This window comes from Neovison vison, chromosome 3 (assembly GCF_020171115.1).
Source record: "Neovison vison isolate M4711 chromosome 3, ASM_NN_V1, whole genome shotgun sequence".
NCBI lineage: Eukaryota > Metazoa > Chordata > Mammalia > Carnivora > Mustelidae > Neogale > Neogale vison.
In genome coordinates this window covers 2,912,477-2,932,075 of record NC_058093.1, presented here as the reverse complement: position 1 = coordinate 2,932,075, position 19,599 = coordinate 2,912,477, and the positions used below count along the sequence as shown (strand labels likewise).

At 37.4% G+C, this 19,599-nt stretch overlaps 1 protein-coding gene across 9 annotated transcripts in view; it reads right to left on the bottom strand.

Moving 5' to 3' along the window:
- Positions 1-3,172: 3,172 nt before the first annotated feature.
- Positions 3,173-19,599, bottom strand: part of PMS1 (PMS1 homolog 1, mismatch repair system component) — an 87,101-nt gene continuing 70,674 nt past the window's right edge. For all 9 annotated transcript variants that reach the window (XM_044241154.1, XM_044241156.1, XM_044241157.1 and 6 more), the window contains 4 exons: positions 13,954-14,433; positions 10,466-10,596; positions 6,473-6,633; positions 3,173-3,410 (listed from right to left, as the gene is read on the bottom strand). In XM_044241154.1, coding sequence (XP_044097089.1) covers positions 3,246-3,410; positions 6,473-6,633; positions 10,466-10,596; positions 13,954-14,433 — 937 coding nt within the window. In that variant the 3' untranslated portion in view covers positions 3,173-3,245. The remainder of the gene's footprint in view (positions 3,411-6,472; positions 6,634-10,465; positions 10,597-13,953; positions 14,434-19,599) is intronic.

Sequence of the window (19,599 nt, the reverse complement as noted above, 5' to 3'; positions counted from 1 at the left end):
GAGCTAAAAGAGATGGATTTGAGATTCTTGGGGGAACTGTGATATAGGATAGGGCAGTGGTTCAAATCGGATAACCCCGGGACAGGATTTTAAAAACTAAAGAAAAGATCATTATATTAATGTGTAGTGGCTTAAGGAGGAATAAAAACTGTAATAAAATATAAGCAGAGAATCTGAAGGTGGCGGTGGTGAGACTTCAGGGCTAGTATTCCTGGAAACAATAATGGTTTCGAAGATTAAAAAATTTCTTAAGTTTAGGTGAGATGAACCAAAAGATCTAGACTAAGGTAATTATTAATTATTCATGCTTATAAAGTAGTTGACAATATCAAGTCATTTTTTAAAAAAAAAATTGTCCTTGCAGTAAAATTTATTCTTTCAGTACTTACCTTGGTTTGGTTTATGGTAATAACGTCGGAAGCAGAACTAGCAGAGCACTAGACCATCTGTGGGCCCCGAGGCCCATCATTTAATTATTCACCTGGAAAAGCGTCTGGATTAGATGACCTCGAAGACTCTTTATTAACTGAATCCACCGACACTGGTAGGCCATGACCCGTGTAGACGGCTCGGCCGCTTTGGTTTCTACATCTGCGTGTCCAGTAAACACGTCCTCTCTGCATTTTTGGTTAAGAACCGCAGGCCGCCGGCGAGAGGGGCTGCGGTTCCGACGACCCCAGCCACGACACCGGTACGACCGCGGGGCCTCGAAGGGCGGCAACAAGGACACGAGCCGGGCCGCCGGACTGAAGGCCTCGTCCGTGGGTCACACGATCGGGGCGCGGCAGGCCCGGCCGGGCCACGCACCGGAGCTCCCGGACAGACGGCGCAGCGCCGGGCCCGCAGGCCCTGCCTGTGGGTGGCCCCGGCGTCCCCCGTGCGGGGGCTGTGCGGGCCGCGGAGCCGGGCCTCAGGTCTCACGGGCGCTTCGGGAAACCCGCCCCGGAGAGGCCTCCCGCCCCGGCACAGCCCGCCTCAGGAGGAAACGGGCAGTTTACAGCTTTTCCTCCGCTCCACAGCTCCTCCGCTTGCCCTGAACCCCGGCGCCGACCTCCCCAGCCGCAGCGGCCGTTACCTCCGTCCCCGGAGCCAGGCCTTGGCCGTCGCCGCTGCCGCCCGCCGCCGCCATTTTGTGCCGCGGGGCCGCGGCTGCCGTGAGGGCTTGCGGGGGGCATGGGGGGGCAGCGGCGGCGGCACGAGGGGGCGGGACTTCCGGGGCCTCCTGGGGAGCCGCGAGGGGGCCCCAGCGGACCTAGCGAGAGGCCCCCGCCCCAAAACTGCGCTGGAGCGAAGGCTGCAGCCTGGAGTGGAAACGGCGGCCCTTCCAGGGTGCCAGGGCGCTCCGCGCGCTGCCCCCGGGCCCTGCGGTTGAGCGCAGCGGCTCCGGGGCCGTTCTGGGGGCAGGCGGTGTGAGCGGGGCAGTCCCAGGGAAGCAGGCTCCGCGGCGCCTACGGTCCCAGGTCTGGTCGGGATTAAAGGAGGTCAGACAAGCTAAGGCGGCGCAGAGCGTACCCGGCAAGTACGCAGTAGCATCTGCCATCATCACCAGCAGCCGGATGGGGCACAACCAGAGGCTGCAAAGAAAACGCAAAGTTTACTCGTGTTAGAGGTCGTCGTGGGATCTCTTGCAACACTGGAAGGTTATCAGCGAGAAAATCAGTCCTAAATTTCCTTTAGCGCTGGTCCAACGTGTGATGCAAATTTCGTCATCTCCTGTATCTCTGTGGGCTTCTCTTTCCTCAGTTTACCCAGTAATTTAAAAAGGATTACTCTCAGAAATGCCTCCCAGAGAACGGCCCCAAACTTCCTAAGGGGATAATGGAAAAAATACAGTATTGGGGTATTACGGTTAAGAGGATCATATTGGCCTGCCTACAGGTAGAATTCCATGTATCACAATTTGTACCTCTTACACAAGGTCCTTAAGAATTGGAAACTTCTTGAGAATTATGGGAGATGGTACTGAGTATGGAGATAGTGTACCCAGTATAACACATCTTACTTTATTAAAAAAACATATCCATTAAAAATGTTTCAACTTTTTGGAAATCAAGTGTTTTAGTGCAGTATGCATGGGACCTAGTTTTTTAAAGGACATAACGAATAAGCTTACCTAATTTTTTTTTCTTTGTTTTTAAGATTTTATTTATTTGACAGAGATCACAAGTAGGCAGAGGCAGGCAAAGAGAGAGGAAGGGAAGCAGGCTCCCTGCTGAGCAGACAGCCCGATGAGGGGCTTGATCCTAGGACCCTGAGACCATGACCTGAGCTGAAGGCAGAGGCTCTATCTAACATACTGAGCCACCCAGGCGCCCCTTACCTAAATTTTCTATTAAATCTCTGGATCTTCCTATCTTCTCTTACAAATGGTGACCCCAATGCCCAATAATTTCCATATAAGAGATAGCAATTTCTAAACTGTTACCCCAAAATAGAAGTATATGGCAGGATTTTGAAAGCTAAATTTTCTTCCTCTAAATGTTATTTTCTCACTTTCTCCCATTCTGTCTCTCCATCCTATTTTAAACAACATGGACAACTTCTGTCAGATATGCCAGCCCACTCTTTGACTTCTCTTGGCATAGGACTGCTAAGTGTATTAGTCCACTCAGGCGGCCATAACATAATACCATATACTGGCTTGCTTAAAAAAACAACAGACATTTATTTTCTCACAGTTCTGGAGACTGGAAGTCCAAGATCAAGATGCCAGCATGCTTGGTTTCTGGTGAGAGCTCTATTCCTGGATTACAAAGGGTCACCATCTTTCTGTATTCTCATATGGAAGTTGGTGAGAGAAAAGGGAAAGAGTGAATAAAAGCTCTTGATGTCTCTTCTTATAAGGGCACTAACCGTATCATGAGAGCCCTTCCCCTCATGACTTCATCTAAACCTAATTACCTCTAAAAAGGCCCCATCTCTAAATTCTGTCACAGTGGGGGTTAGGACTTCAACATATGAATTTTGGAGACACAATTCAATCCACAGCCCATAGTAAATCAACCATCCAAGAATACTAGGTATTTTCAATTTGGAGTTTACAACCAATAATTATGAAGGCTGGTTCTTGAGAAAAAAATCGAATAGTTGACGTTAAAGTTTTCAAAATCTTTTAAAATATAAAAGTCATTGAAGCGTCACTCATAACTAACACATGATAGTACAAAGATCGTTTAAAGACTGACTCCTATTATTTTATTACCAAAACAACTTTAATAGTAACAAATTTTCTTAAACATATTTAATCAGGTATCTTCTGGAATATGGGTTAAATGATGAAAAAATGGGCGACCATGAACACACCCTTTAATTTCATTTCCAAATTGGTCCTTCATTCTGTAGATAATGTCTTGGACATCCTCTTTGGATAAGTACATGGGCAACTGTCTAGATAGACGCACTGCTTCTCCCTGTGAAGAGAAAGTCACATGTTATACCATGATACACCCTGAAGCAGAAAACACGTTATTCCTGACAAGAAAGAAGACAGAAAACAGATTATATTATTATTATTCATTCACACACATATTAAACACATATTACATGTTCATCACTATTGTACGTTTTACACACAGTAGAGAATAAGACAAATATCATTGCTCATGTTAAATTTTATTCTAGTGCAGAGAAACGAAACAGATGAAAAGACAAAATTTTGGGGCGCCTGGGTGGCTCAGCCAGTTGGGTGTCCAACTTTTGATTTCAACGCAGGTCATGATCTCAGGATTGTGGGATAGAGACTGGTGTTGGGCTCTATATTGGGCTCTACACTGGGCATGGAACTTAGTTGGGATTTTCTCTCTCCTTCTCCATCTGCCCCTCCCCATACCCCTCTCTAAAAAAATACAAATAAAAATAAATAAAAAGAGTCCTTACATGAATAGGAGGTAAAGTCAAAACCTGTTGATGAACTGGTTATGAAGGATACAGAATCAAGGGTAATGTCCACATTTCTGGTATGGTGATGCTGTTTTCTGAGATACGAAAACTGAGCATTTAGGGGTAAATGGTATTAGCAAAGCTGGTTTCTTTTTAAATTTATTTAAAAACAAATTGTACTTCAAAGAGCTTGAGCCTAATATAATTCTCTAACCACATACCCTCTTCCATTATCCTACTCCTTTCCAACTAAACCTATTTTTTTCCTTCACTTTGACCTTTAATCTCCTCAGTCCCTCTTTATCGCTCTGCACCAGCACCCTTCTTGTCATCTTTCCCTACATAAGGCACAGATAGTAAGCCATTAAAGATACTATTTCTAGCTTTCTGTATTCCTTTTTGATTCCTACTACTAGAACCTGTTGGGTCGACAGTTCCAGGAATGCAGGAGGAACAACAGAAATGACCGCCAGGGCTGCCATCTTCCAGTACCCCCCTTCCTTAACCCTTGACTCTCCTGCCAAAAGGATGCATGCCCAGGTCACGTCTCCATAGGAACCTACGCAGGAAACAGAAGTATCAGGAGCCCCCACCCCATACCCTCTTATCACCAAATATCTTACCGTATATGGATGTGAACCCAGGCCCTGCCTTGGCCTGATAAAAGACCCCCACCGACTCCCTCCCAGTGCAAATTCCCTTACCAGAGTCTCAGAACTTCGCCCGAGGGTGCCCACCTCTTCCTGGTGCGACTTTCCTGGCTCCCTTTCTCCTGAGCCCTGAAACTTCGCCCCGGAGAGTGCCTTTAATAAATCTTGCCTTGCGCCTACCTCGCCTGGTGTTGTGTTTACCTCACCTACAAAACTTTACAGAACCTAATTCATCTTTAAAATCTTCTAGGACCTAACACAGTTTCTTGTGTACATTATGGGTTCAAATGTGCTCACTCACCCCCTTGTTGTACCATATTCACCTTGTAATCCCTATACCTGGATAAACTGTACCATGTACTATTGGAAAATCACCAAACTATCTTGGCTAGATCCAATACCAATGTTAGCTCTTATCAGTGCTCAATGCCATTTGGACATCTTAGTCTTCTCTAATCAATCTTCTCTTATAGTACCTACAGCTCTTATTTTTGGATCTTTTCTACTATACTCAAATCCCCAATGCCTTCCTAGCCTCTTCACTCTCAGGAGCTAACTTCTCCTATACCTTCATCACATGTATCATGCATGACTTCTCTCAAGTTTACCTGAAAATAGTTATACTTCTACTTTCCTTCCCTTTTGCTCTTGATTGAGAGAAGTTTCTCCTTTCTAAAACTTTACTTTACCCTTGTCTTCCTTCCTGCCTCTTTTGGAACATCTGCTTGCCAATCTTTTATGTCAGTCTTTTTCACCAATAACAAAGACAAGCTAATCTCTCTTTTCTTCTATTTACCACCATATGACTTGCTGCCCACACTTTTTCACCACTGCCCTTACTCTTTTGCCATCGGCGAGTCTTTCATCTGGACTACTTTTCTATTATCATTGCCATCCAGCAATCATACCAAATGGTCTTCAAGCAACTATTACCCTATAAAGAATCTGTTACTACTTTCTCATTTTCAAATTTCTTTCCTCCCTTGACCTTTATATCTACTCCTCTTTTTTCTTTCACTGTCCTGTCTATTTCTGATTCATCTTATTCAGCTTGACTTTAAACGTTAAGTATTCCTGTAGATCTTATAGAAGTTCTCTTTTTTCCCTAGACTCTCTTCCAAAACAATCAATCCACAACTGACTTAATGTAATGAGGTATAATATTAGTAAAAATATTTATACCTAATGCCAACCACTTTTTTGTTTCTAAAATCATATTTCTTCCCACATAGTTTTTCAATATACAAAATACTACCCTCCTTCAACCTTCATTTAAGTTTATTCTACCTTTTTCACAAGAAGATTCCTTTGAAGTCATTAAAAACTATCAGTGTTAAATTGCTCATGCAATAGGCTAGGAACATCCACAATTCAAAGCTCTTGAAGGACCTACAGAATGCTACTGAATACAATCTTCAGAAAGGGTAAAAAGTGGACTTTCCTGAAGTCTGGTCCTCAGAATACAGTGGGGACATCATGATTATATTCTAAACAAAAATGGCCCATTTTTTTTTTTTTTAACGGAGAAAACAAATCTTATTTATGTTCAGGTTTGTTTTTGAAATAATACCAAACTTGAGGGAGAGAATTCAAACACTGAGACATTCACTATTACTTTCCAACAACTATCCTATACGACATTTAAAACCTTATAATCTTCCTCCATCCCATATTAATCAGAACTTATTTTTTAACCCACTGTTATGTTTCTTATTTGTGGTAGATATTCCTAGGTAACTAATATTTCCTTTTATTCAATAATACATCTTTCACTTTATCTCTTTTTGCTCTTGCAGAGGTCAAGGATTTCTTTTTTTAGTAGTATTTCTTCTTAGAAAAAATAGACCTTACAGAAACTTTACTATTTTGAAACCTTATTGTTTTATTAAGAAACCACTAGTATGTTAAAATCTAACCAACCTACATAAGCTAATAATAAATACCTCTAAGTAGCTTATCACTTTGCGAGGTCTACATTCATAAACTTCCTTTGCATTTTTGTTTAATATAGCATTAAGAATTTCTTTTAAGTCCATCACTCCATAGAATGGGAGACAATTAGCCATTTCTTCTATTTCCAAGTAGTCTTCAGCAATGGAAATGCCTAAAAGAAAAATAAATAAAACCACATGTAGATATGGTTAGTTTTGTTTAAATTATATTCCAGAAAATGTCTATTAAAAACAAAATCACTGTTAAAAATATTTAGTGAACCTTCCTTAGAATTTAATGTAGTCAGGACAAAGTTGTTCCTTAGTTGGAGAACAAATAGTAATTTCCCATAGGACTTGACATTAAGTCATAAGCGTCAGAGACACCACATGTGCTTTATATCATTTAATTTAATCTTAGTTATTGCACTTCTGTTCCCAACATTTGTTTAGAACATTTCTTACTTTGGAGAGAAAATGAAGTCCCATGATATTTATTAAAATACAACTGGTTTAAGCGTTTTAACAACTGCTGCTGTTCAAAGTGTATTCTACTAGTTTAATACTAACTTGAAGGCCTGAATTATTTCTATGATTATTTTAACTTACAATTTATAAAAATACTCATATAGTAATTTATTTTTTACAGTTTTATTGAGATATAATTGATAAACACTAAGTTTATGGTTTATGCATAGTCCTGATTTGACACACTTATATACTGCAAGTAGTAACATTAATATATTACTAGTTTGAGAGAATGAAATACTGTTTAATCAGTAATGTTTACTCAAAATATCTTAGTAAAACAATATTTAAAACTGACATTATTTATTAAACTACTTTAAATAATTTAGTGACTAAAATAAAACTAAAAAAGCTACATGATTAGATATATCATGAGGTAAAATATCCATAAGAGCATAAATTCCAAAGGATCAAATTTGGCTTTAGAATGCACTTTAAGGTGTTGCAAAACAGCAGATATTGAACTTCTTTGGCTCTGTGTAACAGTGTTCTTAACATTTAAGCCTGCCCATGTTATATAGAACTAAGAAAACGAGACAGTTCAACACTGGGTAAGTGGCAGCTGTCAACAGATGAATGACAAAAGAGGAGTGATACAGCTTGAAGAGTTTCAGGTCCTGAGACATCAGTGATCCTATCCCTAATCTGTTTCCAGTTAGAGATCACTTTCTTGACCTGGAGAAGATGCAATGGTGGTAGACTAAACAGAGCAGGCACCCCTGGAAACAACTGGAGAGTAACAGAAGATCTAAAATCAAGCATTGGGGAGTAAAACACAGTTTGGTCAAGGAAGACAAAATAAGAGTTCGAGCAACCAGGGGAACTTAAATGGGACTGAAACAGGATTTACACAGGCAAGGAGGAAGAAGCAAAATATTAGAGTTCCATCTTTTTGCATATATAGAGAAGGAAATTACAAAAATATTAGCCCTGAGACTTTTCGCTATTGCTGGTTCTTTACCTTTTATAGAACAATTAGACTGGAGAGTCTAATAGTGACTAGATTGGCCCTGGAAAATCTTACACATTTCACAGAATTACTTGTGCATATGGGTACAGTATTTGGCAGTAGATGAGGAAATTGAGCAATATTTTAATCACCATGTTTGCAAAATTCTGATATGGGAAACTTACAGACATTTGGAACCACGTAACAATAAACTTTCAAGAATTTTCCATAAGATTCTGTGAAATGCTTCCCAATTTTCAGGGAAAATATTTCAAATGAGTAAGTGGTTTGACAAGTTTTCACTTTCTTAAAATACAGAATTCTTATTGATGCAGAACAAAAAACTAATCCTGTGAATGAGCAAAATTCTTAGGATCACATTCAGAATCTTTTCCCTCAGAGTCAGATGTATTCCTCCTCTCTTTTAAACATCCTTATCATTCAAAGATGTTTAGTGACAACTGGCAAACTGCTCATCCAAAGTTCGTCCAAGAAAACAAACTCATGAAGAGGAGAAATGGTTTTTTAACAAAACATGACATAAAAATTAATGAAGGAAAATAAAGGCTTAAAAAAGAGGAAAACAGAGTTTTAAATTTGATCTGTTACTGCTAAGGTAAATAATGCTGATGACAATCTAAGAAAACTAATTCCAACCAAATCAAGTCAGTTTGCAGGTGACTCTTACTCATTTTTATATCTCTGGTGCCTTGTAAAGTACCTAGTATTCAACAGGACTTAAAGAACACTACCCACGGGGTACCTGGGTGGCTCAGTCTGTTGGGCGTCTACCTTCAGCAAAGGTCATGATCCCAGAGTCCTGGGATAGAGCCCGGTATCAGGCTCCCTGCTCATCAGAGAGCCTATTTCTCCATCTCCCTCTATGGCTCCCCCTGCTTGTGTGCTCTCTCTTTGTCAAATAAATAAATAAAATCTTTAAAAGCAAACACAAAAAACACTACCCACAAGCTGAGAACTGAAAGCATAAGCATGTTCTTAGAAAAGACAGGGAAGTAGTTATTCTTTTTTTAAAAAATTGCTGTGGTACTATTTTTTTATGAAAAAAAGAGTGGCACCTGCCAGCAATACCACATAGTTCGTTAGAAAAATAGATTAAGAAAAAAAAAATCTTACTACACACAAACCTATACACACCCCTTGTTTCACACTTCAAGTAAGTGCTAGGGGTCTCGAGGAAGAAAGATTTCTGGGAGGTCTAAAAGAAATGACAGAAAGGGGTACTGGAAGATGGGAAGAAAAGAGAATATCCAAACACCTACCACTGGCAAGTACTATGCTAACTGATTTCCCTAAGTACCTCTCTGGTGCTCACAACTACTTTATGAAGTAAATATCTCAATTTTTGTAGGAAACAATGTAACAAATTAGTTAAAAGCTAGACTGTAAATGCACTTGGGTTGAAATCCTGGTTCTGGCATGCTTAAGCAAACTTCATTGTGTCTTGATTTTTCCATCTGTAAAATGGAGACAGCAACAGAACCTACTTCATAGGGCTATTAATTAATATTAATACATTTACTACTTAGAATAGTGCCCTGTACATTTTAATTATTTGATATTTATTAGTTGTTATGATGAGAAAACACTGAGGCCACTCCAAATCTAAATCTCCAAGACTGAGATAGAAGTCCAGGGCAGGTGTTCCTAAAACTGCAAAAGTAGGTAAAATTAAAGTTTGGAGCACCAAACCATTTTCTGTGTATACTTAATTTCATAGCTTCATACAATCGTTTTTACCCATTTTCTTTTTACATTTAAATAAAACATCCCTATAAAAATCTTCAACTCTGTTTTAGCTAAACTTTTTCTGTATATTTGTTATGACAAGTTTAGCGGCAGGCAGGAGGGGGAACAGTGGCATCACTCTTCATGATACCCTTGAGACCAGACAAAGGGAAAATAATAAGACAAGACCAGCCTAGGCAGGGCAGAAAACAGTTAAGTATGAAAGTTATGAGAGAATAGAGAAGGGACCAACTGGGAAAACAGAAGTCTGCTTCCCAGAATGATTTACTTTTCTCTCCACCCAGTGACTTGCCATGCAGAGAAGATAGTGTTATCACAGTCTTTCTAGCAAAGCAATGGAATCAAATCATTCTCCAAATAGTAAGACTGCTAATGTTACAAATCTAATTGGCAAAACAGGAAAAGAGATGGCCATTTTTGTTAGACCTTTACGATATACTACACATTTATTTCTTTCATCATCCAAAGGAGTATTAAATACTTTAAACACACTAGGCACATTGTGCCAAAGATGTCAAAAATTACAATGAAACTTCTCGATTAGTTATGAAAACACAAATGCAAGGTAACAGACTGAAAGGGATGCCAAACTTCCTAGTTTCAGGGATTACCTTTCTGAAATATGATTGTTTTTATATAGCTGACACTGTACTTTTGGTGAGACAAAAATATACCGGTATGTGTATTATAAAGCCCAAATAAAACTTCTGGAACAAGACTTCTTTTTCTAAGTCAGGAAATAGTAAACCACACCATCATACCTGGTATCCATTTTATCTTGAAACCATTTGCTGTTAGACGAGGATCGGACAGGTAAGCTGATCCACTGTATCTCTGATCATCTGTGGTCATTTTACATAAAATCTCTAAATAATGAGATCCATTAAAAAGACTGAAAAAGAAATTATGGTCCTTTAACTTATTAAATATGTAAAATGAAATAAGAGGATTTATGGAAAAAAGTTAATGCAAGGGCCCTTTTAAAATGATTCGTAAGTAGCCCCGTGAGAAACTTTACTTTTTTACATCTCTGTTAATATCTCTTAGAAGACCTACTATATACAGCATACAGAAAGGAGGAAGAATGGACACAAAAGACAGTTTCTATCTTTTAGAACATTACGAACTAAATGTGAGATCAAAAACTGTGCTCTCTCTATAAAATACAAGTGAAAACTTTATAAATAACGCCATTGTTATATTATTATTATTCTATCATAAGATTGTTGTTAAGATCAAAGGGTTTAGTAAAGTTCCTATTATACGGTAAATCCTCAGCAAACATTGGCCATTGTTATTACTGAGCTCCTACTTCGTATTTTACAGAGATCTAAGTTACGGCATTGAGAGATAAATGACACAATCTGCATTAGAACCATAGTAAGGACACTGAACCCAACCCATAATTCCAGTCTTTCACTCAGTTTTGAAAAACTTATATTAATTGTGGTGGGCATGTCACATTTCAAAAGAAGGGTGAAAACAATTTTGAATTCAGTTTTGTTGCTGTCCATGTTCAATTAAGAAATCTTTTAGGCTAGTATGGGTCCCAAATAATAGTTTTTTATTTTATTTTTTTTTCAAAGGTTTTAATTATTTGACAGACAGAGAGAGATCAGAAGTAGGCAGAGAGGCAGGCAGAGAGAGAGGGGGAAGCAGGCTCCCCACCAAGCAGAGAGCCCGATGCGGGGCTCGATCCCAGGACCCCAAGACCATGACCTGGGCCGAAGGCAGAGGTTTAACTCACTCAGCCAACCAGGCACCCCGCAAATAATAGTTTTTAATGTATTTGTTTTTGAATAACAGAATATCATAAAGGAAAAAAATCTTTAAAAATGTTTAATTTGTAGAAGCACAAAATGATTTTTAAAATATAAATGAAAGTTCACAAATAACCATTTAGAGAAGTAATCATGTTTAAAATTTCATATATACCCTAGTTCTTTTTAAGGGAAGAACAGAAAGTACTATCAGATTTTTGAACTGTTTAATACAGGCCGAATCTGTATTAATTCTTTTTCTAATTCTTTGACAGTTTGCTAAGCCAATGTCAAAGAGAATATTATAAAAGATGCTGGATTTAGGTGAATGTATTACTACTGCTGTCTTAATTAAAAAGACAGCTCTGGGGGCGCCTGGGTGGCTCAGTGGGTTAAGCCTCTGCCTTTGGCAAAGAGCCTGCTTCCCCCTCTCTCTATGCCTGCCTCTCTGCCTACTTGTGATCTCTCTGTCAAATAAATAAATAAAATCTTAAAAAAAAAAAAAAGAAAAAGGCAGCTCTGATATATGTTTTCCTGTGTCTTGGCTCTATTTTTTCCTTCTGGTAACAGGGATTTTTTTTTTCAAAATACAGAATTATATTGTATTTTTATATATATCAAGAGCAGATAAATAGACGATGAAATTTAAAAAATACCCCACTTATATTAGCATCAAAACCCAAAATATTTGGGAAAAATTTTTTCAAAAAAATGCCTCTATACTGAAAACTACAAAATATTGCTGAGAGAAATTAAAGAAGACTTAAATCAATGGAGACCACTGTGCAGGGATTGGAAGATGCAGTATTGTTAAGATGGCAATTCCCCCCAATATGATCTACAGGTTCAAAGCAATCCTAATCATAATTTGGTAGCAGAGCTTTTTAACAAAAGAGTTTTAATATACTTTATTAAAGATTTTTTCATATATTCTTGGGAGTTCTGAAACAGAGTTATCCAGTAACATGTCCCAGAGATCAAACCCTCAATAGCTTTCTAATTTCAGGGTTTTTTTTTTTTTTTAAGATTTTATTTATTTATTTATTTGACAGAGAGAGGTCATAGGCAGAGAGGCAGGCAGAGAGAGAGAGAGGAGGAAGCAGGTTCCCGGCTAAGCAGAGAGCCCGATGTGGGGCATGATCCCAGGACTCTGGGATCATGACCTGAGCAGAAGGCAGAGGCTTTAATCCACTGAGCCACCCAGGTGCCCCTAATTTCAGGCTTTTATCTCTTTTCATATATATGATTCTTTCCTCTGTCAGACCAAAGAAAGAAATAATAAATATTAAAAAAGGGAAATGTTAACAGGTTAGCTTCGCTATTCATTTTTACAGAAAATAATTTGCTCATGTAGGATATTAAAGGGAAATACCCCCTTTTGTAATCTATAATAAAATCAGTTCAGGGCAACAATCATCAATGGATGAAATCATTAGATGGAAAGGTTGACAGGGAATTTTAAGGTATGAGTGCAGCCGTCAGTGTCGGAAACCAGTGATAAGCGCCTTCTGATGTGATGAAACAAGAAGCACATAGCACAACCTATTAAATAGTCATTCCAGAAAGTATAATCAAAATCTATTCAATCCTCCAGGACTAACTTCTGTTTAAACATGGGAGAGGAAAAAACAAGGAACTACGAGGAAGCAAAGGGACAAACTGAGACAATAGGATATTCTAAAAAACAAGTGACTTAGTATCAACAAGTTAATGGTGTGATATTAGAAGAGATTTAAGAAACAAAATGTAACAGCTGGACCTTAGATACAAATTAAATTTAATAATTTAAATTTTAATTTTAATAATTTTAAATTAATTTTAAATTTAATACTTTAAATTTTAATTTGTTTAAATACAAATTAAATTTAATAATTTAAAAACTATAAAAAAGACATGTTGAGACAATGAGATATACTTTCAAGGAATTAATATTGTGTAATATAGGAAAAAGTCATTTGTGATTAGGTAAGTCACTTTTAAAAGAGAGAAACCGAAAGATGTTTGGGTGGAAATTGGCTAAAAAATTTAGGAAAGAAAAAGAAAATATGTCTCTGTGTGTGTGTGTGTGTGTGTATGCATAATATACACATACATATTTGAAAGGACAAATAGACAAATGTGGCAAAATCTTGGTAATTGTTGATAAAGACATTCATTGTATAATTCTATTTTGGTATACATTTGAAATGGAAAGTGTACAATGACAGAGTCATGGCAACCTAACTTCAAAATTGTCCGAGGCAAGTCACTTATGAACAGGAGAACTGAGGCTGATATTTACTAACTGCAGAAGTAAACTAGCTAGAATATTCTAAAATTATTTACTCAAAAACAATTCCATTGAAGATTAGAAAATCAACTTTAAAAAAGAATTCTTTAAACTTTTCTCTACCAGAAAACACTTCCAACTTTTGCTTTGAATTTCCAATCTAGTATGGATTGATAAATCTTTTGAGAGTTAAAAAAAGAAATCTATTATTTCAACATACCTCTCTGTTAATATAATTGGCTTTTCCAGTGGCTCTGCAGGAAGTTTATGATTCTCAATAAGTCTTTTAAATAGCAGGGCTTCTTCCACTCTGTAAGGATTTAATAGCATTACCTCTGTTTTGGATGTAATTAACCACGCATCAGGAAACTTGAGATTGTGGAGCAAGCAAAGTTCCTCCTTCTCTTCTAAGTCAAATTTATGTTTCTCAAAATTTTTTTTTAAGTTTTCCATAGAAAAGGGGATCTGAACTATTTTAATGTTTTGGTTCTTTTTTTCAATTTGGGACTGAAAGAGCTCATCAAGTTTAGGCTGATTAGATAATGAAGTTTTCAATTTGTGCTTCTGTGCCAAATTCCATGCACTGGTGGGCTTTATCTTTTTTCTGCCATCCTTAAATGATGTTTGTAATTCCTGTTCAGTGGCTCTCTTGATTTGCTTATTGTATCGTTCCAAATCTTTAGTAGCTTTCTCTTCGTATCTGGGAATAAAGATAAAATAGAACTAATGAGGTCATAATCAGAAACTTATTGGCCATCTGAAGTAAATTTTATAAAAAATAAAGAGCTGGTGTTCCAAGTCTGATAATGAAGAAGGAGCCTATATTGGACTAACCTTCCCTACATTAACTAGAATTCTGAACAAAATACAGAGATCAACTATTTAAAATGGACATGGAAAAGCAACCAAAAATAGGCAGATATTGGAATGACTCAACATTCAAAAAAGAGATCCATATTTATATAGCTTTTACCCAAAGGGCAGTTCCTGGCATTGAAGGGGAATGGCAAAAAATATATAATAAATACATAAATAAATAAATAAATAAATAAAATCATCAAGCAATAAGCTGCACTCTTTTTGGGAAAAAAAAAAAACACAAAAAACTTTTTTTTTTCAATATTTTATTTGACAGGGTGAGAAACAGTGAGAGGAAATACAAGAAGGAACACAAGGAGGGAGGGAGATAAGCAGGCTTCTCACTGAGCAGGGAGCCAGATGTGGGGCTCCATCCCAGGACCCTGGGATTGATACCTTAGCCAAAGGCAAACGCTTAATGACTGAGCCATCCAGGTGCCCTATGAAAAAGTTTTTTTTTTTTTAAATAATTTTTATTATTTATTTTTATATCACATAATATTACCTTATATAAGTTGCACTTTTACTAGCTTGAATAACTGGAGTTCCTTGCTTCCAAAACAACTGGAAATTAAGGGAGAAAAATCCCAGAAAATTCCATAAGTGGAAGCCTGGAGGAAAACAACTGCTAGAATGTTCAATGAGCTAGACACAGATTTTAGTGACTACCTATGGCAGAATAAATGGAATTTAGAGCTTGAATTTTATATAATTAGATGGCTTAATAAACGCTTTGCGCTTTAAATTAAAACTGGATGAGGACTACATCCTAGGGTAAGGGAAAAACTATGTCCTAGAACTAAGAAAGCTGCCCCAGGGTTGGGGGCAATATTTAAAGTCTTTCTCTAAGGAAGTATAAAACAGTCTTCCAAGCTCAGTGTGATCTGTCAGTAACTTAAATCGTTGCAGAACAAACACCAACACTTTTCAGAAGAAGACAACAGAATCTAGAGTTTCTTCAACGTATCACCCACAATGTCCACTAAACAAAAGTTATCATTCAAACAATAAAAAGGGAAAATGTGAGTAATGATCAAGAGGAAAACTGGTTAGTAAAAACCAACCTTAACATGTCTCAGATGTTGGAAATTGCCAAAGGGGAAAAAAAAAGTTATTTTTGAAATGGGTTTTTATAAATATTTAAGAACTTAAAGGAAAAGATTATCCTAATGAGAGAACCAAAAGGAATGTAAACAGGGAAGGGACATTATAATAAAGAACCAAAAGGAAATTCTACAACTAAAAAATACAGTATCTGAGATTAAAAATGTCAAAAAGAAAGCCTGAAAATGCTTAACAGCAGATGAGAGATGGCAAAAGAAAGGGTAGGCAAACTTGAAGGCAGAGCAATAGAACTTACCCAATCTAAACAGGAGAGAAAAATGAAGATTAAAAAAAATCTCTGTGGCCTATGGTACAACAAACAACCCAACATATTTGGGATCCCAGATAAAAATGTAATTAGAATTCCAGATTAAAAATGTGGAACTAAAGAGAAAAAAAAAACTGAAAAAAATAATTGATGACAATTAGACAATTTGGATAAATGAAACATTTTGTAGATCCAAGAAGGTCAGTGAACCTGAGCAGGATAAATACAAAGAAACCCACAGTTTGATAAATTAGATCAAACTGCTGAGAAACAAAAACAAACAAATTCCCTGAAAGCAGTGAGAGAGAGAAAAAAAAGACATTACAAAAAAAGAATACCACAAATGATGGATATAACTTATTAGAAGCAATGTATAGCCAGATGGCAGTAAATTACATTTTTTAAGTGCCAAGAGAATCCAATGATACAAAGCAAAAATGTCCTTCAAAAATGAAAATGATACAGACATTTTTGGATAAAAGCAAGCTTAGAATCCCTTGCCAGCGTAACTGCACTATTAAGAGTTGACACAATATGGGACGCCTGGGTGGCTCAATTGGTTAAGCAGCTGCCTTCGGCTCGGGTCGTGATCCCAGCGTCCTGGGATCGAGTCCCACGTTGGGCTTCTTGCTCGGCAGGGAGCCTGCTTCTCCCTCTGCCTCTGCCTGCCTCTCTGTCTGCCTGTGCTCGCTCTCTCTCCCTCTCTCTCTGACAAATAAATAAATAAAATCTTTAAAAAAAAAAAAAAAAAGAGTTGACACAATAGAAACTGTGATCTATAGGAAAAAATGATAAGTACCAAAATGGTAACTATGTAGGTAAATAGCAAAAAAGGATCTTTTTTAAAATTCTCATTTCTTTGAAAGATAACTTTAAAAAAATTTTTTTTTTTAAAGATTTTATTTATTTATTTAAGAGAGAGACAATGAGAGAGAACATGAGCGAGGAGAAAGTCAGAGGGAGAAGCAGACTCCTCACGGAGCTGGGAGCCCGATAACTTTAAAATTTTTTAAAATAGCATTTTAACCATATGATTTCACTCATGTGGAATTTAAGAAACAAAACAAATGAACATAGGAGAAAAAAAAAAGAGAGAGAAGGAGGTAAATCAAAGAGACTCCTAACTACATAGAACAAACAGGGTTGCTGAAGGGAAGGTGGGTGGGGGATGGGCTAAGTGGGTGATGGGTTTTAAGGAGGACTGTGATAAGCAGTGGGTGTTGTATGTAAATGATGAATCACGAAATTCTACTCCTAAAACTAATATTACACTACAGGTAAACTAACTGGAATTTAAACAAAAACTCGAAACAAAAAGTTTTATATTGTATATGACATCAACTGCACAAAGGACAGGGTAAGTAGTGATGGAAGTCAAAACAGTGGCTGTGTATAGAAGCTAGCTGATAAGTGGCATAAGTGAACCTTTTGGGGTGGTTAAAGTATTCTGTTTTTGTTTTTGTTTTTTTAAGATTTTATATATTTATTTGACAGAGAGAGATCACAAGTAGGCAGAGCAGCAGGCAGAGAGAGAGGGAGAAGCAGGCTCCTCACTGAGCAGAGAGTCCAATATGGGGCTCAAATCCCAGGACCCTGAGATCATGACCTGAGCTGAAGACAGAGGCCCAACCCACTGAGCCACCCAGGAACCCCGTAAAGAATTCCGTATTTTGTTTGAGGCAGTGGTTACATGGGTGTACACATATAAAAATGCGTTGAAATATATATAAAGTTAAGATCTGTGTATTTCATAATGCTACATTTTACCCAATTTTAAAAACCATTTATGGAAGCACTGAAGACATTAAACACTAAAAAAAGAAAAAGAGGGGCACCTGGGTGGCTCAGTGGGTTAAGCCTCTGCCTTCAGCTCAGGTCATGATCTCAGGGTCCTGGGATCGAGTCCCACATCGGGCTCTCTGCTCAGCAGGGAGCCTGCTTCCTCCTCTCTCTCTCCTTGCCTCTCTGCCTACTTGTGATCTCTCTCTGTCAAATAAAATCTTTAAAAAAAAAAAAAAGATAAAGAAAAAACTTATAAAGAAATAACTAAATAAAACAGTTAATTCTACATCTGAAGAGTTCCTTGCACATTTAATGTAACACCAACATGGAATAAACAATTTCCTGAGCACCACAATACTTGTACACAATACTCCATTTACTAATTAAACACTGGTAAAAATTAAAGTTACTCTAGGGGTGCCTGGGTGGATCAGTTGTTAAGAGGCTGCCTTTGCCTCAGGTCATGATCCCAGGGTTCTGGGATCGAGAGCCTTGCATCAGGCTCCCTGCTTAGGGGGGAATCTGCATCTTCCTCTCCCATTCCCTCTGCTTGTGTTCCCTCTCTTGCTGTCTCTCTTCTGTCAGATAAATAAATAAAATCTTTAAAATATAGTCACTCTAATGATAACATGCAAAATAAAGATTTTTATGATTAAATTTGTATTGGATTCATAGCTAAATATTAACTTTTTCAGTTGCTATTTATTTCTCATTTTAGAGTCATCAGTGAAAAAATATATTTTAAAAAAACCTCAATTCATCCAAACTAATTTAATTCAGTTTCAAAGGAACAAGATAATAGACAATTCAAAATTATCCTGGGTAAAATCAAGACATCTTTTCTTTTGGATTAATGAAACTCCTACAGCCAATCAAAGACAATCTAGCATAGTGGTGATAGAAACTGTTTCTAAAAAAACTGAGATGCCTAAATCCCATCCTCAGATTTTCAAATTCTCTAGGTCAAGACTGAGGTTGAACAATACTATCTATCTATCTATCTATCTATTTATTTATTTATTTATTTGACAGACAGAGATCACAAATAGGCAGAGAGGCAGGCAGAGAGAGAGGAGGAAGCAGGCTCCCCGCTGAGCAGGGAGCCTGATGTGGGGCTCCATCCCAGGACCCTGGGATCATGACCTGAGCCGAAGGCAGTGGCCTTAACCCACTGAGCCACTCTTTTTAAAAGTCTCCATGGATGATTCTGAAGCACTCCCCAAACTGAAAACTACTCTTAGGTGTTGAGTAAATTATAGCGGTAAGAGCATAGACCCTGGAGACTGACTGACTGGTCTGGTGCTGCCACGTAGTAGCTCTGTAAATCTATAAAAATTATTTAACTTTTCTGTGTCTTCAGGATAATAATTTAATATAGATAATAAAAAATAATTTAATATAGATAATCTACATTTACTTCATAGTTTTGATATGAGCAATAAAATGAGTTAAAATGTTTCAAGTACTTAGAATGCTTGGCACCATAGTAAATAATTATAAACATCTGTTATCATTGTATATCAAGGAACACATCTTATAATGAATGAGGCACATGATTGACTAAAGGCTGCTAATTATTTAAGCAACTTTACTAAAAATATTTTTCAAATGCAGTTTTAAGTTTGAGACTGAAGAATTAACACTCTTTCTAATCTTAAGTAACTCAAGAAACTGGCTAAATTCTATTGTAGGTAATATGCATGAAACATTTTTAAGGAGAAATTTATATAGATATGTGTTAGGATATAAAAATGGCATTCTTGGGGCGAACTGTATTAAATGTTAAAATTGAGACTAAAAGAGAAGAGACCACATTATGCTGTGTAGTTTGTATTCAGTATATGTTTGTTAAAT